The sequence below is a fragment of the Leucopleurus acutus genome (genome assembly GCF_964270905.1).
Source record: "Leucopleurus acutus genome assembly, chromosome: 10".
Classification (NCBI taxonomy): Eukaryota; Metazoa; Chordata; class Mammalia; order Artiodactyla; family Delphinidae; genus Leucopleurus; species Leucopleurus acutus.
This window is the reverse complement of record NC_139153.1, coordinates 11,680,241-11,707,097: the sequence shown is the minus strand read 5'-3', so window position 1 is coordinate 11,707,097 and position 26,857 is coordinate 11,680,241. Positions and strand designations below refer to the sequence as shown.

At 38.5% G+C, this 26,857-nt stretch overlaps 1 protein-coding gene across 1 annotated transcript in view; it reads left to right on the top strand.

Annotated features, from left to right (window-relative positions):
- Positions 1 to 26,622, top strand: part of ARL8B (ARF like GTPase 8B) — a 66,383-nt gene extending 39,761 nt beyond the window's left edge. The window contains exons 2-7 of the mRNA XM_082847215.1: positions 9,496 to 9,576; positions 10,927 to 11,000; positions 11,627 to 11,720; positions 21,803 to 21,870; positions 22,453 to 22,523; positions 24,403 to 26,622. Of these exons, the coding sequence (XP_082703341.1) occupies positions 9,496 to 9,576; positions 10,927 to 11,000; positions 11,627 to 11,720; positions 21,803 to 21,870; positions 22,453 to 22,523; positions 24,403 to 24,452 (438 nt within the window). The 3' untranslated portion in view covers positions 24,453 to 26,622. The remainder of the gene's footprint in view (positions 1 to 9,495; positions 9,577 to 10,926; positions 11,001 to 11,626; positions 11,721 to 21,802; positions 21,871 to 22,452; positions 22,524 to 24,402) is intronic.
- Positions 26,623 to 26,857: the final 235 nt, after the last annotated feature.

The following is a 26,857-nucleotide window of genomic DNA, read 5'->3' as shown; positions in this document are numbered from 1 at the left end:
CCAACTTCATTATGTTAGAAAATGATACCTCACATTTTATCTCTTCCTGTTTTGTCACTTGACCCGATAATGTTGTTTATAGTGTTTCTGTTCTCCAGTTCAGGATCCAGTCTAGGGTCAGCCACTGCATTTAGTTGTTGTGTCGTTTTAGTCCCCTCTATCTAGTCTGAAACATTTTTACAGCCTTGATCTTTTATGACATTGACATCTTTGAAAAATTACCCTCCCTCCCCCGCCTTTTTAAGAGAATGTTCCTCTGTTTTGGATGTTTCTTCATGATTAGATTATGAAGAAAATATGTTAGAAAATGATAACCTCACATTTTACCTCTTCCTATTTTGTCACTTGACCCGATAATGTTGTTTATATTGTTTTTGTTCTCCAGTGCAGGATCCAGTCTAGGGTCAGGTACTGCATTTAGTTGTCATGTCTTTTTAGTCCCCTCTATCTAGTCTGAAACATTTTTACAGCCTTGATCTTTTATGACATTGACGTCTTTGAAAAATTACCCTCCCTCCCCCGCCTTTTTAAGAGAATGTTCCTCTGTTTTGGATCTTTCTTCATGATTAGATTTAGTTTATGCATTCTCAGCTGAAATACTATATGGGGGATATTGTGTCCTCGTAGTAATACTTCTGTAGGCACATGAAGTCCATCTGAGAAGCCCATGTGAAGTCAAGATGTTGTCTGATTTCTCCATTGTAGAATTGCTTGTTTTTCCCTCTGCAACTGATGCGTAGTTTGTGGGGTACACTTTAAGATCATGGAAATACCCTACTCCTCATCAAAAGTTCCCCTAGATCTACCTTTCATTTTAAACAACTTCAGTAAAAAATAGGTTGCCATTTTTTTTAACTTTTGTAAATTGAAATAAAAGAGCAATATTATCAGTAATTCTACTTATTAGTGAAATATAAGAAGCGTAATAATGCTACAAACTAGGAAAATGGGTATTGATAATAACAGTGTTCCATTTGAATTAAAAGTTCTTGGAAAGAAAAATGACTAACTTGTGTATTTATTGGCCATATCTTCTCACTTGTCAAGTGTGTAAATTTTGGCGATTAAACAATTGAGTCATAGTGTGAGATGACCACTCTGCTTAACATGCGAAAGTAGTTTCTTTGGCTGAAAGGAGAAATTTAGTATGAGTATTTTGTTGTGCTCTTTATTTCATTCTTTAGCTTGATAACTAAAGCCTTAAAAAATAAAAAGATTCTTAGAGAAAGAGACTGTGAGACATTTGTCGAAGCAGGTATTTTTCCACTTGTGTTTAAAGTTTGTTGAATTGGATTGGACTGCTACTACAGAGGAACAGATTAAGCAAAGAGAAACTTCTACTACCATGTTGTTAATAGCTTGATTTCTGCATTTGTTCATTTAAAAGAGCAATGGTAAAGTCTAATCTGTTCCATTTGGAGTCTCTACTTTAAAGCCCTGAAATGTATGAGTATTTCACTGTGTTCTCACTAGTGTCAGATATCATGTATATAAGCAGCCAGTGCTGCATGGTACATCTCTGTACATTAACCTGTTTACAAAGAATAGACCCGTCCCCCATTCTTATTGTCGTAGAGTACACTCAATGAAGTGTCCTTTCACTAATACAGGTCCACTGCCTCCTGTTTTCTGCCTTCGTGGTGTTAACTTTTGCCTTGGTTGTTCTCTTTCCTTCCCCTTTCCTATTTGCCTCATTCCTACGATCTGCAGTAATAAATTTAGGTCAGCTCTGTTTGCTGAAGTTGACACTAACAAAACTTTATGGGACAAGGTCTGCTTTTAGCCTTTGGTATACTAATGAATTTTTGGGAAAAAAAAAAAAGAGCCACATTTTTCCTACTGCTGTAGGCATTCATCTCTTAACTATATTTTAAATGAGAGGCCTATGAATAAAACATAAAACCATAAATGTTAGAGCTCGAAGTGATTTTGGAAATACTCTTCCAAGTACCTTTTTCTCTAGTAAGAAAGCTTAATCCTGAGGGTAAGATGACTTGCATGTGGTTAGTAAGTAGTGTAATTGGTGATAAGATTCCTGGACCTTGAGATAGTTTTTTTTTTTTACCGTTTTATTTTGCTTCAATTTTATCTTGTCCGAAGCCAGATTCCAAAGATACTACCTTGTGACTTTGGGTACACATTGATAACTGCAGTTCTGTCCACTGTCACAAAATCACAGTGAGTGCCACTTGTGGTCTTGAATTTGTGTTATTAAGAGAAGGTCAGTTTATGTTTCATATCCTATTTAGGAAGACAGGTATGAAAGCATATTTTTACTTCTCTTCACAGATCTTAAAAATGATGGGACTTTGAGCAAATGACTTAACCTATCTTTGCCTTGGTTTTCTCATCTGAAAAATGGGGATAATGCTACTTACTTCATAGGGTTGTTAAAAGGATTAAGTAAGTTAATACTGATTAATATTTACTAAGTACTTAAAACAGTGCTTCACATTATTTAAGTGTTTGTTAAAATAAATAGCACGATACACAATTAAGTAGTACTTTTAAAGCATCTACTTGTTTCCTGAATTGCTAGTCTCAGCCTAGTGGCATTTTGACAGCATAGAAATAAATTCTGTTATTTAGAGCACAACTGCCAGCTTAGTGGTTTAGTCATTCAGCACAAACTTTGAAAAGTGACGATTAAGATTTGATACGAAGAAAGAAGTTGAAAATGCTTCCAAGTCTGTAAAGTTGTTATACCACAGAATCCATTCATAAAAGCTAATGAATGATTTTTGAACATTTTGCTGTACTCAAGACATTTGGGGATTAAAAACCCGAAGATTTGATTACCTAATTTTCAGCCATTGCAGATTAGCAGTGCCAGGTGAATTAGGGAAAGTTATTGTTAACATCTGCCAGCAGTGAGAAGTAATGGTGAAGAGAGAGATGAACATTTATGAAAGTTCAGGGGCAGCCGTGTATACTACAGCCTCCTACATCATTTCATCATGGGCTGGTACTATAATTGATGGTCGTAATCATAAAATTTTACTACCAGAAGGGCCCTTAAAGGTTATCAAATTTAGTTTTCTTGTTTTTTTTTTTAAAAAAATATTTTAAGTATTTCCACTTTTTTTTTTGGGCCGCACTGCGTGGCATGTGGGATCTTAGTTCCCCAACCAGGGATAGAACCTGAGCCCCCTGCAATGGAAGCACAGATTCTTTTTTTTTTTTTTTAACATCTTTATTGGAGTATAATTGCTTTACATTGTTGTTTTAGTTTCTGCTTTATAACAAAGTGAATCAGCTATACATATACATATATCCCCATATCCCCTCTCTCTTGTGTCTCCCTCCCCCCATCCCTATCCACCTCCTCTAGGTGGTCACAAAGCACCGAACTGATCTCCCTGTGCTATGTGGCTGCTTCCCACTAGCTATCTGTTTTACATTTGGTAGTGTATATATGTCAGTGCTACTCTCTCACTTCGTCCCAGCTTACCCTTCCCCGCTCCCCTTGTCCTCATATCCATTCTCTACGTCTGCGTCTTTATTCCTGTCCTTCCTCTAGGTTCTTCAGAACCTTTTTTTTTTTTTTTTTAGATTCCATATTTATGTGTTAACATACGGTATTTGTTTTTCTCTTTCTGACTTACTTCACTTTGTATGACAGACTCAAGGTCTATCTACCTCACTACAAATAACTCGATTTCCTTTCTTTTTATGGCTGAGTAATATTCCATTGTATATATGTGCCACATCTTCTTTATCCATTCATCTGTCGATGGACACTTAGGTTGCTTCCATGTCCTGGCTGTTGTAAATAGTGCTGCAGTGAACACTGTGGTACGTGACTCTTTTTGAATTATGGTTTTCTTAGGGTATATGCCCAGTAGTGGGATTGCTGGGTCGTATGGTACTTCTATTTTTAGTTTTTTAAGGAACCTCCACACTGTTCTCCATAGTGGCTGTACAAATTACATTCCCACCAACAGTGTAGGAGCGTTCCCTTTTCTCCATACCCTCCCAGCATTTATTGTTTGTAGATTTTTGGATGATGGCCATTCTGACTGGTGTGAGGTGATACCTTATTGTAGTTTTGATTTGCATTTCTCTGGTGATTAGTGATGTTGAGCATCCTTTCATGTGTTTGTTGGCAATCTGTATATCTTTGGAGAAATGTCTATTTAGGTATTCTGCCCATTTTTGGATTGGGTTGTTTGTTTTTTTGATATTGAGCTGCTTGTATGTTTTGGAGATTAATCCTTTGTCAGTTGCTTCGTTTTCAAATATTTTCTCCCAATTTGAGGGTTGTCTTTTCATCTTGTTTATGGTTTCCTTTGCTGTGCAAAAGCTTTGAAGTTTCATTAGGTCCCATTTGTTTATTTTTGTTTTTATTTCCATTTCTCTAGGAGGTGGGTCAAAAAGAATCTTGCTGTGATTTATGTCTTAGAGTGTTCTGCCTATGTCTTCCTCTAAGAGTTTTACAGTGTCTGGCCTTACATTTAGGTCTTTAATCCATTTTGAGTTTATTTTTGTGTATGGTGTTAGGGAGTGTTCTAATTTCATTCTTTTAAATGCAGCTGTCCAGTTTTCCCACCACCACTGATTGAAGAGGCTGTCTTTTCTCCACTCTATGTTCTTGCCTCCTTTATCAAAGATAAGGTGACCATATGTGCATGGGTTTATGTCTGGGCTTTTTATCCTGTTCCATTGATCTATCTTTCTGTTTTTGTGCCAGTACCACACGTCTCGATTACTGTAGCTTTGTAGTATAGTCTGAAGTCAGGGAGTCTGTTTCCTCCAGCTCCGTTTTTCTTTCTCAAGATTGCTTTGGCTATTCGGGGTCTTTTGTGTTTCCATACAAATTGTGAAATTGTTTGTCCTAGTTCTGTGAAAAATGCCATTGGTAGTTTGATAGGGATTGCATTGAATCTGTAGATTATTTTGGATAGTATAGTCATTTTTCAATGTTGATTCTTCCAATCCAAGAACATGGTATATCTCTCCATCTGTTTGTATCATCTTTAATTTCTTTCATCAGTGTCTTAGAATTTTCTGCATATAGGTCTTTTTTCTCCTTAGGTAGGTTTATTCCTAGGTATTTTATTCTTTTTGTTGCAGTGGTAAATGGGAGTGTTTTCTTAATTTCTCTTTCAGATTTTTCATCATTAGTGTATAGGAATGCAAGAGATTTCTGGGAAGCGCAGATTCTTAACCATGGGACCGCCAGGAAAGTCCCTAGTTTTCTCTTTTTACAATTTATAAAATAACCCTGAAACACCAAGAACACATTAAATCATGTTCCATAGACTGTGAGAAGTTAACCAAGTATGTATTTCATTTTAGAAAGCTTTCTGTGCAAGCTTTTTTAAAAGTTTTGTTATCTAGAAACTTTAGCTACAATTTCTGGCTGCTTTATTATGTATAGCACCTTTTCCTAATATACCAAATAAATGAAGCATTATCTCATACACACCTCTCCTCAGATATTAATTAAAGCCTATTACAGTTCACAATGGCGATCTGTAAGACATGTAATCAGCAACTATTGAGCTGTGTGACCTTGGGAATTTCTTTCTTGTTCTGTAAAGTAGTAGGGATAATTGCCTCCCTTTACATCATACATTTCTAAAAAATGTAAAACACACAAAACGTTAAAATTACCATCTTAACTATTTTTGGGTGTACAGTGCTATTAAATACATTCACATTTTTGTGTAACCATCACTGCTGTCCATCTATAGGACCTTTGATCTTCCCAACCTGAAATTCTGTACTCAGTAAGCATTAACTCCTTGTTTCCCCCTTCTCTAGCCTTTGGCAACTACCATTCTATTTTCTGTCTTAATGAATTTAACTACTCTAGGCTCCTTATTTAAATAGAATCATGAAGTATTTGTCTTTTTTGGGACTGCCTTACCCTTAGCATAATGTCTTCAAGGTTCATCCATGGTGTAGCATGAATAAGGTTGGTTTTTTTTAATGTCTTTATTGGAGTATAATTGTTTTACATTGTTGTGTTAGTTTCTGCTGTATAACAAAGTGAATCAGCAGTACGTGTACATATATCTGCATATCCCCTCCCTCTTATGCCTCCCTCCCACCCTCCCTATCCCACCCCTCTAGGTGGACACAGAGCACCGAGCTGATCTCCCTGTGCTATGCGGCTGCTTTCCCCTAGCTGTCTGTTTTACATTTGGTAGTGTATATGTGTCAGTGCCACTCTTCCACTTTGTCCCAGCTTACCCTTCCCCCTCCCCGTGTGCTCAAGTCCATGAATAAGGTTTTTAAGGCTGAAAAATACTGCATCGTAGGACTAGACCACACTTTATCTGCTCATCTGCAGGTGGACACTCAGGTTGCTTCCACTTTGTGGCTATTATGAATAATTCAGCTGTGAACGTGGTTATACAAATATTTCTTCAAGTTCCTGCTTTCATTTGGGTATATACCCAAATGAACTGGAATTGCTGGATCATGTGGTAATTCTATTTTTAATTTTTTGAGGAACTGCCATATTGTTTTTCATTCTCCAGCCCCTGACAACCACTGATATTTTTACTGTTTTCATAGTTTTGACTTTTTCATAATGTGATATTGTTGGAATCATACAGCATGTAGTCTTTCCACATTGGGTCTTTCATTAAATATGCATTTGAGGCTTCTCCATGTCTTTTGTCGCTTAATAGCTAATTTCTTTTAGTACTGAATAATACTGCATTGTCTGGATATACCAGTCTATCCATTCACTTATTGAAGGACATCTTGGTTGCTTTCAGGTTTTAACAATTATAAATAACAATGCTGTAAGCATTTAATGTGTGAGTTTTTGTGTGGACTTAACTTTGCAAGTTCTTTGGGTAAATACCAAGGAGTGTCACTGTTGGATTGTATGGTAAGAGTATGTTTGGTTTTGTAAGAAACTGTCAAAGTGTCTTCCAAAGTGGCTGTACCATTTCGCAAACCTATCAGCAATGACTGAGGGTTCCTCTTGCTCTACATCCTCATCAGCATTTGGTGTTACCAAAGAATACCAGATTTGGGCCACTCTTATTGCTTTGTGGTGGTATCTCATTGTTTTAATTTGCATTTCTGTGGTGACACATGATGTGGTGCATCTTTTCATATGCTTATTTGCCATCTGTATATCTTCGTTGATGAGATGTCTGTTAAGATCTTTGGCTCATACTTTAATTGGATTGTTTGTTTTTGTACTGCTGAGTTTTAAAAGTTCTTTGTATATTTCCCATAACAGTCCTTTATAGAGTATCTTTTGCACATCTTTTTCTCTTACTCTGTGGCTTGTTTTCCGAGTCTCTTGGCATTGTCTTTTGCAAAGCAGAAGTTTTTAATGAAGTTATCTTATTATTTCTTTCATAGATTATGCCTTTGGTTTTGCCTTTGCCCATTTTCAGGTTATATTTTTTGTTCTTGTGTTATGGCTAGTTATGATATATGTAGTTTTGATATCATGACTAGATCTTCACACATATAAATCATGTATGTGAAAGTTCTGAAAATTATAATGTCTGTATGTATAAATAAAGTAGTGATTATGGTCGTGTTAACTTTCTTCCTTTCTCTCTCTCTCTTTCTTTCTCTTTCTTCTTTCTGTCCTTTCTTTTCTTTCTTTTTTCTTTTTCTTTCTTTCTTTCCTTCCTTCCTTCCTTCCTTTCTTTCTTTCTTTCTCTCTCTCTCTCTCTCTGTCTCTCTCTCTTTCTCCTCTCTCTCTCTCTCTCTCTCTTTCACATTTTTTTGAGATTAGCCCAAACTCCACTGAACAGGAGGGGAAAAATTTTTAAAGTAGAACACTTTTGGGGTTATGTAGAAATTAATTTGTAAAATTGGAATTCATTGTGCTTGGTACAATTGGTACTTGTAGACAGTTTTGGAATGAATGTGTGGCAAACAATTGGCCAGTGTTAGGGCCTTGAAAATAGTTCCATTTGTTCAATTACTCCCACGTTGATACATTTCATAATCCTGAGCTGTACCTAATAAATAAGAGACCACTTGAGAAATAAACATTTGGCAAATAAAATATATGAATATGTAAATATATAAAATCTGTGTCAATTGTGACTCATTAGGTGTACTTCATAATTGCAGTCAAAATAAAGAATATGACAAGAAAGATGGAAGACTTGTTAGAGAATTATGATACTTCACTGAACGATATAAGGGATTTGAATGTTTGAGTGGACAAACCATGTGCCTAGGTGGAGAGACTTGGTTAAGTATCAAGAGTTGATAAAGGGAAGTTAGTATTTTAACAGAATTATTAATTTTTAAAGTTTATTTCAAATGCGAGAGATGAAACACATTCCTGAACATTCCAACTTCTTGATCTGCTATATAGAATAATATGTAGGATAAGCTACAGTAATTCATGTAGTCCTAATTTATTTCCAATTAGAAATAAACAGACTAATGGAAAAGAATGGAAGACTCAGATATAGAATTGTCTCTATATGGAATTTGGCATATCACATCAATCTAGTTAGGAAAGTGTGGATTTTTAAATTAGGAGTGAGGGCATCCCTGATGGCGTAGTGGTTAGGAATCCGCCTGCCACTGCAGGGGACACGGGTTGGACCCCTGGTCCAGGAAGACCCAACATGCTGCGGAGCAACTGGGTCTGTGCACCACAACTACTGAGCCTGCGCTCTAGAGCCCCCAAGCCACAACTACTGAGCCCACGTGCCACAACTACTGAAGCCCACGCACCTAGAGCCTGTTATCCGCAGCAAGAGAAGCCACTGCAATGAGAAGCCCGTGCACCACAACAAAGAGTAGCCCCAACTCGCCGCAACTAGAGAAAGCCTGTGCACAGCAAAGAGGACCCAGCACAGCCAAAAATAAATACTAAGTAAATACATAAATATTAAATGAGGAGTGAGGTGATTATAGGTTATACATTTGTAAAAAGGGCCTTTCTTGCATTGTATAATCAAATCCTAGATGGCTGAACATTTTAAATTTAAAAATATAAATACTCTTAGAAGATATTTAATTTTAGTCCTCTGACAGGAAAGTCAGAAACCAAAAAGGGAATATAATTGATTACATAAGGGAGGATCATGTTCATGAAGAAAACATTTTATAAGCCTTGTTAAAAGACTGACTCAGAAAAGCAACAGTGAATTTTAACAGTATTGTCAAAATAATTTCAATCCTAAAAATAGAAAACTTTGAACTTTTACTTCCGATTTACTTGTACCTTGTATGCAAAAATTCACGTATAGGTGCACGAATTAATAAATGTTCATATGTAGTTGTACAGTATTTCTTAAACTTAAAAATATGAAAAAATTATAGTAGTTTCAGAAGTATCTTTAATGGAAGACTATGTCTTTGAATGAAAAAAATAATGCACCTCTTCAAGATTTATGGCTATTAGGAGTGTTTTCTTAAGGTATATTGTTATCGTCACTAAAAAATCAGTTATTTGCTAAGATGGGTACAGAGTAATGTTGATGTGAAAGGTTTGCAGTGTTACATGTTTTAATAAACAACGATTAGTCTAAAAATGTTTTCTTTCAGTCAGGTCAATTCAGTGAAGATATGATACCTACAGTGGGCTTCAACATGAGGAAAGTAACTAAAGGTAACGTCACAATAAAGGTACGTCAGCTTCTTGCCATACTTGATTTACATTGTTAGCAGATACAAACTAGGAATTTTTCTGTTTGTTTCTTTGCGTTTTACATGAGTATTGGCAGTTCTTAATTAATGAGTGGGCATATTCCAAAAGAGTGTAAATCAAGTTTTTTTCTTTCTTGCTCTAATAGATCAAAATGTGTGTGTTGAAATGTTGTTAAGTGCCCATAAAAAACTTAGCATATGGGTTGGCAGAAGTATTATTTGGGATTTAGGTGTTCCTAGGAAAGAAAAATCCCATCTTCAGAGTATTTGGAATGTGATATTATTACATTATTTCATGAATGATATTTTATATTGAAAGATAATAATTGTTTATAATGTTGGTAATTTAGTATTATATTTGTGGTAGCAAATATGGTAAACTAGTTTTCCCTTTCTTTGCTAATAAGCCCTAAAATTAAAACTATAAAACAGTAAAAAGTTAACTAGTTTAACATAATTTTGTTTCTAGGATAAGTTTCATAGGTTTGAACTGTGGACTGTTGGACTGTTTTTTAATTTATTAGTAGTATTATTTTTGGCTTCCCTGTTCATGGGGGGAGTTTACTTCTATAGCCTGAACTTTATGGACATTTTACCCAGTTCTTGTGGTTCACAGAAGCTGTTTACTAAATTCGTTCCGTAGCTTATCTAATGAAGCTGCTAATTTTTCGTGTGTGTCTTCATGCATGTTTCCAGTGTCTATGGCTAAATTGGAAGCCTCCTAAAGATAAATATCATGACTTCAGACCTTTACATAGCCCTACAGAGTAGCCATAATAGTGAAATTACTGTGGGTAGTAGCTTTCATATGGGTAAAATAATTTTATATAAGAAAAGCACCTAGGTAGGAATGTTTTCTGTTATGTACAGAATAACTAAAAACGATTAGATGTTAATATATACCCAATCAGACAACTAAACTTAAATAGGTTCTGAATGAACTGTTTTTTTCTGTCTTGGACTCCAAATATGGATGACGGCTGATTATGCAGATTCTAAGAGTGCTATTTCAAAAACTACGTATTTTCAATATTGGAAATTTATTGGTTAACAGGCAAAGAAAGTATTGCACAGAAACTAAATGTTTGCTCAAGCACCACCTATTAGGTCTTATGTAAACATATTAAGTATGAGCTTCAAGTTTAGAAGTGGCCCCAAGAACTTCCAGGTTAAGAGCTTGTTTGACCTCAAGTTTTTCAAAAGCAGTTTGGCTCTAATACTGTGGAAATGAGCATATCTGCTTGATCTTTGTCCCCTCCTTCTGCTGCTTTTTTCTTCAATGTGTTATTTGAAATATCTTTATTAAGAACTGTCTATCTTGATTTGAAGATTTGGGACATAGGAGGACAACCCCGCTTCCGGAGCATGTGGGAACGGTACTGCAGAGGGGTCAACGCTATTGTGTAAGCTGCTTCCACGCCCCTCCCCCCCCCCCGCCCCGTCTCCCCCCTTGCAGTCAGTTTAGGTTTCAAGGGAAAAACGCTGGTTTTCATACTTTTAAAGGCTCAATTTTTACTTTGGGCAATAACAGTCTTTCTTAGATATTTTCTTAGTGTAATCCCATTAGCATCAGACTTTAAAAATAGAATGAGAGTTTTATTTGCTTTTTATGTAGCTAAGAGCTAATGGATATAAATGTTTTACTATCATGTATTAGCCCCCTAAGAACAGTCTACCTATCTACTTATTTTATTGAAGTATAGTTGATTTTCAGTATTGTGTTGGTTTCAGGTATACAGCATAGTGATTCAGTAGTTTTAATTATATTCCATTATAGGTTATTACAAGATAATGGGTATAATTCGCTGTGCTATACAGTATATCCTTGTTGCTTATCTAATTTTATATATAGTAGTTTGTAGAACAGTCTATTAGAAAGTATTTTTGGGTGCCAGCCTTTTAAAATCGAGGACTTTATTTTAATGAACAGTTACAGTGGTATAAATTAAGAAAATTAAAACATCTATTAATTGCGATCATCAAAGAATATGGTGGAGACATATTGAGATCACTTTATGTTTCTGTAAAGCTACATGATAGATGCTGCAGATCGTGAAAAGATAGAAGCCTCTCGAAATGAACTACATAATCTTCTAGATAAGCCACAGTTACAAGGAATTCCAGTGAGTATGGAGTACTGGTTAATTTTACATTATATAATTATAATATTTATAATTATTACTACAAGTATAATTATACATTTTTATTTATTGTGTTTGAAATCAGTAAAATGTCTTTTGTTTTAAAGCCTGGAAGGCTTACATTTACTGAGTATCTGCCACATACTGTGCAGTGTGCTGTTTATTCATTTCTTAACCAGCTGTTTATTGAACTGTATGTAGTAGGAGCAGTGCTTAGTCCTGGTGAAATAGTAGTGAGCAGAAGTGAAAAGAAACATGCTGCCTACAATCATGGAGCTTATGGTTTAGTAGGAAGCTAGGTAGATGATATGAAATCATTTGAATAATACGGCTGTGATCAGTGCTACAAGGGAGAGGTACAAGGGGCTCTTGAGTTGTAAGTTAGAGGGGAGATTTAATGTAGTTTGAGGGAAGAAGGAAGGATTCCCTGAGGAAGTGCTGCTTGAGCTGAGATGTGAGGGATGTGTAGGCATGTGAGGGATGTGACAGCTGGAGGAAAAGGGAGTTGCAGGCAGAGGCTCTTTGGTAGGAGGAGGTGGGGCACTGGGAGGAAGCCAGTGTTTCTTGAGCACAGAGCAGAGTGAGGAGGGTGGGGTAGAGTGTGGCGAGCTTGCGGTGGCCCGGACACTAGAAGAGGCTGTGTGGGGCGGGACTGGTTGTTTCTCTTTATTTATTTATTTTAACATCTTTATTGGAGTATAATTGCTTTACAATGATGTGTTTCTGCTGTATAACAAAGTGAATCAGCTATACATATACATATATCCCCATATCCCCTCCATCTTGGGTCTCCCTCTCACCCTCCCTATCCCACCCCTCTAGGTGGACACAAAGCACCGAGCTGATCTCCCTGTGCTGTGCACCTGCTTCCCTCTAGCTATCTATTTTACATTTGGTACTGTATGTATGTCCATGCCACTGTCTCACTTTGTCCCAGCTTACCCTTCCCCCTCCCCATATCCTCAAGTCCATTCTCTAGTAGGTCTGCATCTTTATTCCCGTCTTGCCCCTAGGTTCTTCTGATCATTTTTTTTTCTTTTTTTAGATTCCATGTATATATGTGTTAGCATATGGTATTTGTTTTTCTCTTTCTGACTTACTTCACTCTGTATGACAGTCTCTAGGTCCATCCACCTCACTACAAATAACTCAATTTCGTTCCTTTTTATGGTTGAGTAATATTCCATTGTATATATGTGCCACATCTTCTTTATCCATTCAGCCGATGATGGACACTTAGGTTGCTTCCACCTCCTGGCTATTGTAAAAAGAGCTGCAATGAACATTTTGGTACATGACTCTTTTTGAATTATCGTTTTCTCAGGGTATATGCCCAGTAGTGGGATTGCTGGGTCGTATGGTAGTTCTGTTTTTAGTTTTTTAAAGAACCTCCATACTGTTCTCCATAGTGGCTGTACCAATTTACATTCCCACCAACAGTGCAAGAGGGTTTCCTTTTCTCCACACCCTGTCCAGCATTTATTGTTTCTAGATTTTTTGATGAGGGACATTCTGACTGGTGTGAGATGATATCTCATTGTAGTTTTGATTTGCATTTCTCTCATGATTAATGATGTTGAGCATTCTGTCATGTGTTTGTTGGCAATCAGTATATCTTTGGAGAAATGTCTATTTAGGTATTCTGCCCATTTTTGGATTGGGTTGTTTGTTTTTTTGATATTGAGCTGCATGAGTTGCTTGTATGTTTTGGAGATTAATCCTTTGTCAGGTGCTTCATTTGCAAATATTTTCTCCCATTCTGAGGGTTGTCTTTTCGTCTTGTTTATGGTTTCCTTTGCTGTGCAAAAGCTTTTAAGTTTCATTAGGTCCCATTTGTTTATTTTTGGTTTTATTTCCATTTCTCTAGGAGGTGGGTCAAAAAGGATCTTGCTGTGATTTGTGTCACAGAGTGTTCTGCCTATGTCTTCCTCTAAGAGTTTTACAGTGTCTGGTCTTACATTTAGGTTTTTAATCCATTTTGAGTTTATTTTTGTGTATGGTGTTAGGGAGTGTTCTAATTTCATTCTTTTACATGTAGCTGTCCAGTTTTCCCAGCACCACTGATTGAAGAGGCTGTCTTTTCTCCACTGTATATTCTTGCCTCCTTTATCAAAGATAAGGTGACCATAGGTGTGTGGGTTTATGTCTGGGCTTTCTATCCTGTTCCATTGATCTATCTTTCTGTTTTTGTGCCAGTACCACACTGTCTTGATTACTGTAGCTTTGTAGTATAGTGTGAAGTCAGGAAGCCTGATTCCTCCAGCTCCGTTTTTCTTTCTCAAGATTGTTTTGGCTATTCGGGATCTTTTGTGTTTCCATACAAATTGTGAATGTTTTTGTTCTAGTTCTGTGAAAAATGCCATTGGTAGTTTGATAGGGATTGCATTGAATCTGTAGATTGCTTTGGGTAGTATAGTCATTTTCACAATGTTGTTTCTTCCAATCCAAGAACATGGTATAATCTCTCCATCTATTTGTATCATCATTAATTTCTTTCATCAGTGTCTTAGAATTTTCTGCATATAGGTCTTTTGTCTCCTTAGGTAGGTATTCCTAGGTATTTTATTCTTTTTGTTGCAGTGGTAAATGGGAGAGTTTTCTTAATTTCCCTTTCAGATTTTTCATCATTAGTATATGGGAATGCAAGAGATTTCTGTGCATTAATTTTGTATCCTGCTACTTTACCAAATTCATTGATTAGCTCTAGTAGTTTTCTGGTAGCATCTTTAGGATTCTCTATGTATAGTGACATGTCATCTGCAAACAGTGACAGCTTTACTTCTTCTTTTCCGATTTGGATTCCTTTTATTTCTTCTCTGATTGCTGTGGCTAAAACTTCCAAACCTATGTTAAATAATAGTGGTGAGAGTGGGCAACCTTGTCTTGTTCCTGATCTTAGTGGAAATGCTTTCAGTTTTCACCATTGAGGATGAAGTTGGCTGTGGGTTTGTCATACATGGTCTTTATTATGTTGTGGAAAGTTCCCTCTATGCCTACTTTCTGCAGGGTTTTTATCATAAATGGGTGTTGAATTTTGTCAGAAGCTTTCTCTGCATCTATTGAGATGATCATATGGTTTTTCTCCTTCAGTTTGTTAATGTGGTGTATCACATTGATTGATTTGCGAATATTGAAGAGTCCTTGTATTCCTGGGATAAACCCCACTTGATCATGCTGTATGATCCTTTTAATGTGCTGTTGGATTCTGTTTGCTAGTATTTTGTTGAGGATTTTTGCATCTATGTTCATCAGTGATATTGGCCTGTAGTTTTCTTTCTTTGTGACATCTTTGTCTGGTTTTGGTATCAGGGTGATTGTGGCCTTGTAGAATGAGTTTGGGAGTGTTCCTCCCTCTGCTATATTTTGGAAGAGTTTGAGAAGGATAGGTGTTAGCTCTTCTCTAAATGTTTGATAGAATTCGCCTGTGAAGCTCTCTGGTCCTAGGCTTTTGTTTGTTGTAAGATTTTTAAGCACAGTTTCAACTTCAGTGCTGTGATTGGTCTGTTCATATTTTCTTTTTCTTCCTGGTTCAGTCTCGGAAGGTTGTGCTTTCCTAAGAATTTGTCCATTTCTTCCAGGTTGTCCATTTTATTGGCATATCGTTGCTTGTAGTAATCTCTCATGATCCTTTGTATTTCTGCAGAGTCAGTTGTTACTTCTCCTTTTTCATTTCTAATTCTATTGATTTGAGTGTTCTCCCTTTTTTTCTTGATAAGTCTGGCTAATGGTTTACCAATTTTGTTTATCTTCTCAAAGAACCAGCTTTTAGTTTTATTGATCTTTGCTATCATTTCCTTCATTTCTTTTTCATTTATTTCTGATCTGATCTTTATGATTTCTTTCCTTCTGCTAACTTTGGGGGGTTTTTTGTTCTTCTTTCTCTAATTGCTTTAGGTGTAAGGTTAGGTTGTTTATTTGAGATGTTGTTTGTTTCTTAAGGTAGGCTTGTATAGCTATAAACTTCCCTCTTAGAACTGCTTTTGCTGCATTCCATAGGTTTTGGGTCGTCGTGTTTTCATTGTCATTTGTTTCTAGGTATTTTTTGATTTCCTCTTTGATTTCTTCAGTGATCTCTTGGTTATAAAGTAGTGTGTTGTGTAGCCTCCATATGTTTGTATTTCTTACAGATCTTTTCATGTAATTGATATCTAGTCTCATAGCATTGTGGTCGGAAAAGATACTTGATATGATTTCAATTTTCTTAAATTTACCAAGGCTTGATTTGTGACCCAAGATGTGATCTATCCTGGAGAATGTTCCATGAGCAGTTGAGAAGAATGTGTCTTCTGTTGTTTTTGGATGGAATGTCCTATAAATATCAATTAAGTCCATCTTGTTTAATGTATCATTTAAAGCTTGTGTTTCCTTATTTATTTTCATTTTTGGATGATCTGTCCGTTGGTGAAAGTGGGGTGTTAAAGTCCCCTACTATGAATGTGTTACTGTTGATATCCCGTTTTATGGCTGTTAGTGTTTGCCTTGTGTATTTAGGTGCTACTATGTTGGGTGCATAAATATTTAGAATTGTTATATGTTCTTCTTGGATTGATCCCTTGATAGTTATGTAGTGTCCTTCTTTGTCTCTTGTAATAGTCTGTGTTTTAAAGTCTGTTTTGTCTGATGCGAGAATTGCTACTGCAGCTTTCTTTTGATTTCCATTTGCATGGAATATCTTTTTCCATCCCCTCACTTCAGTCTGTATGTGTCCCTAGGTCTGAAGTGGGTCTCTTGTAGACAGTATATATGCGGGTCTTGTTTTTGTAAGCATTCAGCCAGTCTATGTCTTTTGGTTGGAGCATTTAACCATTTACATTTAAGGTAATTTTCAATATGTATGTTCCTGTTACCATTTTCTTAAGTGTTTTGGCTTTATTATTGTATGTCTTTTCCTTGTCTTTTTTTTTCCTGCCTAGAGAAGTTTCTTTAACATTTGTTGTAAAGCTGGTTTGGTGGTGCTGAATTCTCTTAGCTTTTGCTTGTCTGTAAACCTTTAATTTCTCTGTCAAATCTGAATGAGATCCTTGCTGGGTAGAGTAATCTTGTTTGTAGATTTTTCTCTTTCATCACTGTAAATATGTCCTGCCACTCCCTTCTGGCTTACAGAGTTTCTGCTGAAAGATCAGCTTATGTTAACCTTATGGGGATTCCCTTATGTGTTGTATTTTTTCCCTTGCTGCTTTTAATATTTGTCCTTTGTATTTAATTTTTGATAGTTTGAATAATATGTGTCTTGGCATGTTTCTCCTTGGAGTTATCCTGTATGGGACTCTCTGTGCTTCCTGGACTTGATTAACTATTTCCTTTCCCGTATTAGGGAAGTTTTCAACTATAATCTTTTCAAATATTTTCTCCGTCCCTTTCTTTTTCTCTTCTTCTTCTGGGACCCCTATAATTCCAATGTTGGTGCGTTTAATGTTGTCCCAGAGGTCTCTGAGACTGTCCTCAATTCTTTTCATTCTTTTTTCTTTATTCTGCTCTGCAGTAGTTATTTCCACTATTTTATCTTCCAGGTCACTTATCCGTTCTTCTGCCTCAGTTATTCTGCTATTGATCCCTTCCAGAGAATTTTTAATTTCATTTATTGTGTTGTTCATCATTGTTTGCTGTTTAGTTCTTCTAGGTCCTTTTTAAACGTTTGTTGTGTTTTCTCCATTCTATTTCCAAGATTTTGGATCATCTTTACTATCATTATTCTGAATTCTTTCTCAGGTAGACTGCCTATTTCCTCTTCATTTGTTAGGTCTGGTGGGTTTTTGCCTGGCTCCTACATCTGCTGTGTGTTTCTCTGTCTTCTCATTTTGCTTATCTTACTGTATTTGGGGTCTCCTTTTTGCAGGCTTCATGTTCGTAGTTCCCGTTGTTTTTGGTGTCTGTCCCCAGTGGCTAAGGTTGGTTCAGTGGGTTGTGTAGGCTTCCTGGTGGAGGGGACTGGTGCCTGAGTTCTGGTGGATGAGGATCTTGTCTTTCTGGTGGGCAGGTCCACGTCTGGTGGTGTGTTTTGGGGTATCTGTGGCCTTATTATGATTTTAGGCAGCCTCTCTGCTAATGGGAGGGGTTGTGTTTCTGTCTTGCTAGTTGTTTGGCATAGGGTGTCCAGCACTGTAGCTTGCTGGTTGTTGAGTGAAGCTGGGTCTTGGTGTTGAGATGGAGATCTCTGGGAGATATTCACCATTTGATATTGTGTGGAGCTGGGAGGTCTCTTGTGGACCAGTGTCCTGAACTTGGCTCTCCCACCTCAGTGGCACAGCCCTGACACCTGGCTGGAGCACCAAGAGCCTGTCCTCCACAGAGCTCAGAAAAAAGGGAGGAAAAAAAGAAAGAAAGAAAGAAGAAGATAAAATAAAATAAAATAAAATAGTCATTAAAATAAAAAATAATTATTAAGAAAAAAATGTTTTAAGTAAAAAAAAATGGACAGACAGAACCGTAGGACAAATGGTAAAAGCAAAGCTATGCAGACAAAGTCACACACAGTAGCATATACATACACACTCAGAAAAAGAGATAACGGGAAAAATATATATATAGCATTGCTCCCAAAGTCCACCTCCTCAATTTGGGATGATTCATTGTCTGTTCAGGCATTCCACAGATGCAGGGTACATCAGGTTGTTTGTGGAGATTTAATCTGCTGCTCCTGAGGCTGCTGGGAGTGATTTCCCTTTCTCTTCTTTGTTCGCACAGCTCCCGGGGTTCAGCTTTGGATTTGGACCCACCTCTGTGTGTAGGTCGCCTGAGGGCGTCTGTTCTTCGCTCAGACAGGACGGGGTAAAAGGAGCAGCTGATTCGGGGACTCTGGCTCACTCAGGCCAGTGGGAGGGAGGGGTACGGATGCGGGACGAGCCTGCAATGGCAGAGGCCGGCGTGACGTTGCACCAGCCTGAGGCATGCCGTGCGTTCTCCCGGGGAAGTTGTCCCTGGATCCTGGGACCCTGGCAGTGGCGGGCTGCACAGGCTCCCGTGAGGTGAGGTGTGGAGAGTGACCTGTGCTCGCACACAGGCTTCTTGGTGGCGGCAGCAGCAGCCTTAGCATCTCATGCCTGTCTCTGGGGTCCGCGCTGTTAGCCGCGGCTTGCGCCCGTCTCTGGAGCTCATTTAGGTGGTGCTCTGGATCCCCTCTCCTTGCGCACCAGGAAACAATGGTCTCTTGCCTCTTAGGCAGTTTCAGACTTTTTCCCAGACTCCCTCCCGGCTAGCCGTGGTGCACTAACCCCCTTCAGGCTGTGTTCACGCAGCCAACCCCAGTCCTCTCCCTGTGCTCCGACCCTGAGCCTCAGCTCCCAGCCCTGCCCGCCCCGGCGGGTGAGCAGACAAGCCTCTCGGGCTGGTGAGTGCCGGTCGGCACCGATCCTCTCTTCTTTGCCCTCTGCACCCCTGTTCCTGCGCTCTCCTCCATGGCTTTGAAGCTCCCCCCCCCGCCACCCGCAGTCTCTGCCCACAAAGGGGCTTCCTAGTGTGTGGAAACCTTTCCTCCTTCACAGCTCCCTCCCACTGGTGCAGGTTCATCCCGGTTCTTTGTCTCTGTTTATTCTTTTTTCTTTCACCCTACCCAGGTACGTGGGGAGTTTCTTGCCTTTTGGGAGGTCTGAGGTCTTCTGCCAGCGTTCAGTCAGTGTTCTGTAGGAGCAGTTCCACGTGTAGATGTATTTCTGATGTATCTGTGGGGAGGAAGGTGATCTCTGCGTCTGACTCTTCCGCCATCTTGAAGCTCCCTGCATGTTTTTTTGTTGTTGTTGTTGTTGTTTGCGGTACGCGGGCCTCTTACTGTTGTGGCCTCTCCCGTTGCAGAGCACAGGCTCCGGACTCGCAGGCTCAGCGGCCATGGCTCACGGGCCCAGCAGCTCTGTGGCATGTGGGATCTTCCCGGACCGGGGCACGAACCCACATCCCCTGCATCGGCAGGCGGATTCTCAACCACTGCACCACCAGGGAAGCCTTCCCTGGATGTTTTTAAATGATGAGATTTATCATCTAAATCATTCTGATGTCACTTTAAGAATGGATTGAAGCGTGACTATAAGGAGGACAGTTTTAGGAAGCTATTGAAGTTGTCTTGGCAAAATAGAGTACCATGGATTAGGGTGGTCGTAGACAAGGTTGTGAGAAGGAAATAGACTGGAAGGATCTTTAGGAAGAGTGGCCACCAGACTCGGTAGTTTTACATGGGAAGATATAAAGGATAGTTCCTAGTTCCTGGCTCTTTTAGTCAGGTGGAAGGTGGTGCCATTTGTTGAGCTAAGGGATGCTGGAAAGGACTAGGCTTTACCCTCATGACCAGTTCACGAGTGTCAGATCCTCGAGGTATGTTGTCTCAGTTAATCCTCACAAGGTATTGAGGTCGATGGTGTGATCCCTCCTTTGTAATAGTTGTTATTCACTCAAGATCACACAGTCATTAGCATTTTGGCACAGCTAGGTTTTGACTCCATGTCTTTCTGACTTCAAAGTCTATTCTTCTTCTATGTTAACAACTAGTTCTACATACCATAAGTAAAAGAATCAGTCTTATCTTGGTCACCGTAAGAGTTCTTAGTTGCAAGCAATAGAAGGCTGATTTAAGTAGAAAGGAATTTACTGAAATGATATTGGGTAGCTCACCGAGTCTGGGAGAAGGCTGCCCATAACCATCTTCAGAAAATAGGCTGGAACAAGGGAGGCTCAGCAGCTGCTAGGACCACATCCAGACTTACACCATCGAGTAAGTCTGGTGACTTCATGCAGTTTCTGAACACCAGACACAGTTGCTCCGATTGGAAGTTCATTTAGTTGATGCCGCTTCCCTAGCAGAATGGATTCTCTATCCCCACTTTCTTGCAGTACTGACTCTGCATTTGTAGTTCTGGTTGATCCTAGATTATGTGTCCATTCTCTAGCAGAAAGGAAGGCTGGAAAAGAAATTGTCTACAGAAGCAGGAAGCTTTATGGGGAGGCAGGTTCATAAGGTGGAAGATTTCTTAAATGTAGGAAGAGGGCTAAGATGTCAGGCAACCCCGAAACTGACAACGGATCACAAATGACCATGATGCAGTTTTTAAAACTCACACAGGTCCAGGTTGAGAACGTGGGGTGACTTAAATAAGAGTGTAGAGAGGGGTAAGAGTTGGGGAGGGGAGGACGGGCTGACCGCAGGCGCTGAGATTTGGCTTTTGGCTCTCTGACCCCTGTGATTTAGCATTCCCCGGGGAGCTCCTGGTGACCCTGGCTGTCTGTCTCCGTCCTTGGCTCTTTCTCCTTCGTGAGAACTAAGCGTCTAGGGCCTAGAAATAGAATCAGTCGCCGTGTTTGGAGTTAGGGGTGGGGGTAGGGGCATGTATTAAGTGAAAGAAATAGGGTTGACCAGTGTTTAACAAGATGACAAGGTAGACATGGCGTGTACTTTCTCAGGATTGGTCAAAGATACAGTTTCTTAGAGAACGTTGACTCAGTAAGGATGTTATCAAATACGTTATATGTACTCATAGGTTTTGCTTTTCATAAGGTAGAATGGGTGTACCTGGGGAAGATAGAGTGATGATTGGGACGCCCCTCTCCGCTTTCCTTGTTTTTCAAAGCACATCTACCAATCAGATGGTGATATTTATTCTCAGTTTATGGCTACTGCAGTTATTCTGAACCCCAGTCTTATCCATTATCTTAGAATATTTATACATTATATTTTATAGGATGGGTGTAGAATTTTAAAGGCTTATTTACATGTTTACTGTTAGATTAATGACTAACAGATAAAAATAGTTTAAACTCATTCCTCCACCCTTGGTTATTAAGATCATATTCACTTCTTGGTAAAGATTTATTAAGAAATAGCAGAATGTATACCGTAGACTTAGAATATTTCAAATAGAAGTTGGCAGCCACATATTGAATTAAGGACATGTGCATGGTAGGAGTTAGAATAAATTCTAATTTGAATGATTAAATGAATGAGATAGGCCACCAGTCACATAAATATACTTTAATTATGGCATGATGTAACATCCTGATTTTAATGTCTACAGATATGCATATGGTATGCTTCTGTGACATTTTCTTAGGTAAAATTTACTCAGTATCTTTTCTTTTTAAAGGTGCTAGTACTTGGAAACAAGAGAGATCTTCCTAATGCCTTGGATGAGAAACAGCTAATTGAAAAAATGTATGTCTTAAGAATGAATGATGGTTTTTTAAAAATAATTTGGTTCTAAATTATACTGTTTTGCTCACTGCTTTGTTTAGCATTGCTGTATTATTCAGTAATGATCATAGTCACGTTTTGGAGTACATAATCTTGACATACTAGAAAAGTGAACCCGTAAATTTTTTTTTCCCCTTAAACATTGTTTTTTTAATGAATGAATGAATTAATTTTTGGCTGCATTGGTTCTTTGTTGTGGTGCACAGGCTTCTCATTGCAGTGGCTTCTCTTGTTGTGGAGCACGGGCTCTAGGCGTGTGGGCTTCAGTAGTTGTGGCACATGGGTTCAGTAGTTGTGGCACACAGGCTTAGTTGCTCCGTGGCATGTGGGATCTTCCCAGAACAGGGCTTGAACCCTTGTCCCCTGCATTGGCAGGTGGATTCTTAATCCCTGCGCCACCTGGGAAGTCCCCATAAAATTTTAGTATCAGTAAAATAATTTCTTCTGTATAGTAATTCAAAAAACAAGCAAAATTGAGCAGTGAGTGAAAAGATGACAGTTGTTTTAAGCACAGACTTATTTTCTTAATTCTGCTTTTTATAGGAATCTGTCTGCTATTCAGGATAGAGAAATTTGCTGCTATTCAATTTCTTGCAAAGAAAAGGATAATATAGGTAAGAAATGACTGGTGTTTGTGGAAGAAGTGGGTATCATTAGAAGGGATGGCTCATGCTTTTTACTGTTTGTTATCTCCATTTCTGTTTAAGTGATTTCCCTTATAAAGTACTATTGCTTTTGCCTCAGGAAAAAGAGTACACATTATACCTTTTGACAACAAATATAATATCCTGAATCTGCTCCACGCTATTTAAAGAAGTAAATGCAAAAGAGACACGAAGTTAAGCATTATGTGATATCAATTTATTGTATTAACTTTTGCAGAGCTAGTGTCCAGCTGTGCATTATAACAGGATGATGTTTTTGAAATAAGACTTTACAAAAATTGGTCTATAGGCATTATTATGATTTTGCATGTGTCAAAATCAAAATATATTACTGCAGTATGTTAGCTCTCTAAAGGATAAGCCCAGAATACCCTTTATCTACTTAATGTCTGTATTAATTTCCTAGGACTGCCATAGCAAAGTACCAGTCCTGCTTAGCTGCCTTGTCCTGTCAGTCTAAGTGCCTTTCCTGGCTGTTCTCGGCCACTGTAGCTTCAGTTGCCACCTCTACGATGCTGGCTTGCCAGTCTCCATCTCTCCCTCAGATCTGTGCAGATGAGACTACCTGCTGGGCACCTCCATGTGCTGCCTTCTCCATCTCAGACTTGGTGTGCCTGCTGCCGAATCCTTAGTCTTTTCTTCTCAAGCCTGTTCTTCCTTTAGCTACTGTTAGTCAGCAGCTCCATGACACACACACTTATTCAGGCCAGAAGATTCTTTCTCACCCCCTGCATTTGCTCAGTCCTGTTAGGTTCTATATTTTGAACATGCTCCTCATTTTATTCCTCTCCATTCCTACAGCACTTGATTTGCTTCAGGCCTTCGGCCCTTTCCTGTTCCTGTTGTGATAGTCTCTATACTGGCAGCCTTCCAAGTTGCCCTCCTCGGTTGCCATTGTTGAATTTACTACAATAAACTTAACAGTTTACAATAAACAGTATGGTTTCCCTGCTTAACATTCTCCAATGACTTCCTGTTGACTTGAGAATAAAATCCAAACTTCTGAGCATCTTAGAATGGCACACAAGGTTATCTGGCTCCCTCTAGGCCTGTGGTTCTCAACTGAGAACAGCTGAGCTCCACAGGGGCCATTTGGAGATAATCTGGAGCCATTACTTGTCACAGCTGAGGATGGGGGGTGGTGATAATGGCATCTTGTGGTCAAGGTTACAGATGTTGCAGAATATTGTACTGTGCACAGCAAAGAATTATCCAGCCCCAAATGTGAAAAGGGTGAGCTTGAGAACCCCTGCTCTAGCCGTAGCAATGAGTGGCACCCCCCTCACCCATCCCTGTGCTTCAGCCACATCTTATCACTTGTCATCCAGCCAGAGCTCCACACAGTTTCATGCCTCTGCTTATCCTATGCGTTTTGCTCTTTCTTTTACCTGGAATTCTGTGGAGGCTGTCCTCCAAACCCAGACGACTACCTGCATGTTTTCCAGCATACTGAAAGCTCCTCGAGGGCAGAGAGTGGTTTTCCTGTCTCTTTGCATCCTGGAGCTTCACACACAATACCTGATCTTACAGGCAATCAGTAAACTTTTGAATGAATAAAGGAAGGCACAAGCTGTTCTGTACACAATTTAGCTTTTAAATTGGAGACTCTTCAGTCTCTCATGTTTCCAGATTAACCTCTTGAAGGTCAGGGAATGAAGAATAGTGGGATAGATACAGATATCTATATAAGTATAGTAGTATAGAGGCAGAAAAGAAGAGGGCAGGCCCAGGATATGCTTTGAAATAGCTGCGTTTTAAATATTCTCTGATATTTAGTTTCTTAACTTTGGTATCGTAACATCTTCACTCTTTTCCCCTCCATCTTTAGATATCACACTTCAGTGGCTTATTCAACATTCAAAATCTAGAAGAAGCTGAAGCATCTCCTGAAGTCTTCCGGTCCTTCCTGGCTACAATCCCAGAATTATTGTCCGTTCCTCTGAAGTACTTCCCAGAATATGGTCCTTCCTAAACCCAAGAAATTGCCTTTTTCAGAGTTTATTTCTCATGTGCACTGCTGAAGATGTGTATCCTTAACCCTTCATAAAGAATCAGCTAGAGTTGTCATGATAAAGTCAGCACACAAAAAGGCTTCTTATACATACTTGTCTTAAACAGTGTGTAGAGCTTTTTTAAAAAAAACCACACTTTTGACCATCTTAAATCAAGAAAAATTGCATATTTCTGTTCTGGTCTTTCTGGGCCAGGTTTTTATATTGGTTTTCAGTAAATGTCTGTCTATGATATTTCATTATAGAGTCCAGTAGCTTAATGCTGATACTGACTTGATACAGCATGAAGTTTCTAGTGCCACACACAGTATTTAGAAAACCTTTAGCCTGACTCATGTGGGATAGAAACAAAATGTTTACATATCTCACAAATGCATGTGAAATGTATAATTACACCTTAGGAATTTAAAAAATGGTCTGCAAAGAGTGAATAGAGGCACCAGATCAATGTTGTTGTTCCTTCTTTACACTGGCAAGATCTTGGGCGATGAATTTTAAACACATTCTGCTTTCTGAGAGTTCTTCTCCAGATAGCAGTCGGGGGTACGGGAGGAACTGAGGCATGCTGTTTTGTATCTGTCCAGATCATTACTTCTATATTTTTTCTTTTCTTTTTCCTGGTTCAACACACTTTTTTAAGGGGTTGGGAATTGAAGATTTTCTCAAAAGCTTTCATGAATTTAGAGCATTCTAGCCAATATAATAAACGTGTTAAGAATGTCAGACTGTTGAAACACCTGTCTGTTCTTTCTCTCTCCAGTCACTAAAGCAGTGCTGCTGCATGACACTCTAACTCTTGACTTTTTATATTCCGTCATAAAGTTGACTTTCAGCACAATAGATACTTAGAAACAAATAAAAATTCATATTTTTCTCTCTTATCGATGTAAGGTTTGGCACTCTTTTGTCTGGTGCCATTAGACATCTTGTTTATTGTGACAACTCTAGACCTGCCTGCTTTATCTGATGTAATCATGCACAACGGCTGCAGGCTGTTGAATAATCACACAGAGGTGAGGAAGTGATGCTGTCTGTTGTTTGCTTCTATGATACAGAGATGTATGAAAACTTACCTGAACATGTTTTGTAGTTTAGTGATCTCCATGCACATAAAGGGACATATTAAAACTGGAGCACTTGTAAATTGTTACATAGCCCACTGTAGTAGATAAAACTCTGTGGTACACTTGCGTATGTGTTGCCTCACACTATGTGTGATTTTGTTTCTTTTGTTAAGCAGCACTCATGTAGACAGTGCATTTCCAGACATGTTGAGCACTCGAAGTGCAGTCAACAGTAAGTTCTTTTAATGATATCAGTTTTAATTTATAGACTGCCATGGCCTTAATGATATTCTGTACAAAATACTGCACCGTGTTGCACAGACACTATTTGCTTTTCTCCATTCACATTTTTATGAGTAGAATCTTGGCTTTTAAAATTCTGTTCTTATTCTTTGAAGCATGTTGCATACTTCCCTGATGGGATGGATGGTTCTGTAAATGAAGGGATATTTAAACTTGCTACTGTACTTCAACACCATTAATGGTCACTGTGAACCATTACAAAGAATGTGGCAATTTGCTTGTGCCTAAAAGGAGGAATCAGAACAAGAATGTGTGACTCTGTGGGGACCGCATAGGTTCATTAATTGACCTACAGCTAAACCGTAATGTGTTTGTGTGTCTGTTCATTGCTTCCAGGGTTTCAAGACATCCAGATACTACTACCAACATTTTCCTGTGCATTAACCTCTGCATGTGGAACCTAACAGTTACTGAACTTTGTAAATATGTGAATTTTTTTATTTAGGTGGATGCGTTTTTTGTCTGTTTTACTGCTCTTCTCAGCTTTATTCAATAAACTTGCATTTTGAGGGTTGTATTGATGGTTTTAACTTAAAATGTCCATCATGCTGGAAGGTGCTGACTTTTTTGGAAGGGGGTGGAAAGAAGGTTACCATGAGCTGGGTCTGTAGACCATGTGCTAGAAAGAAATCAGCTCAGCTCTTAAAGAATTGGGTCTGTGAGCTAGTTAAAATAGAAACAAACTTTTAAATATCCACAGAATTGACCTTGCGATGGGGCGGGGGGTGGGGTGGAGGAAATGCTACTACTTGTAAACTGTCATAATACACCAAATTTAGGACTTTTTAAAAATAAGTATTGAGTTAGTTAAGCATTTTGTAATCTGGTTTTAAAAATCATAACAAAACTATTAATAAACTGAAATTACAAGATATGTCTACTTGCTGACTTCAGTTCCAGAATG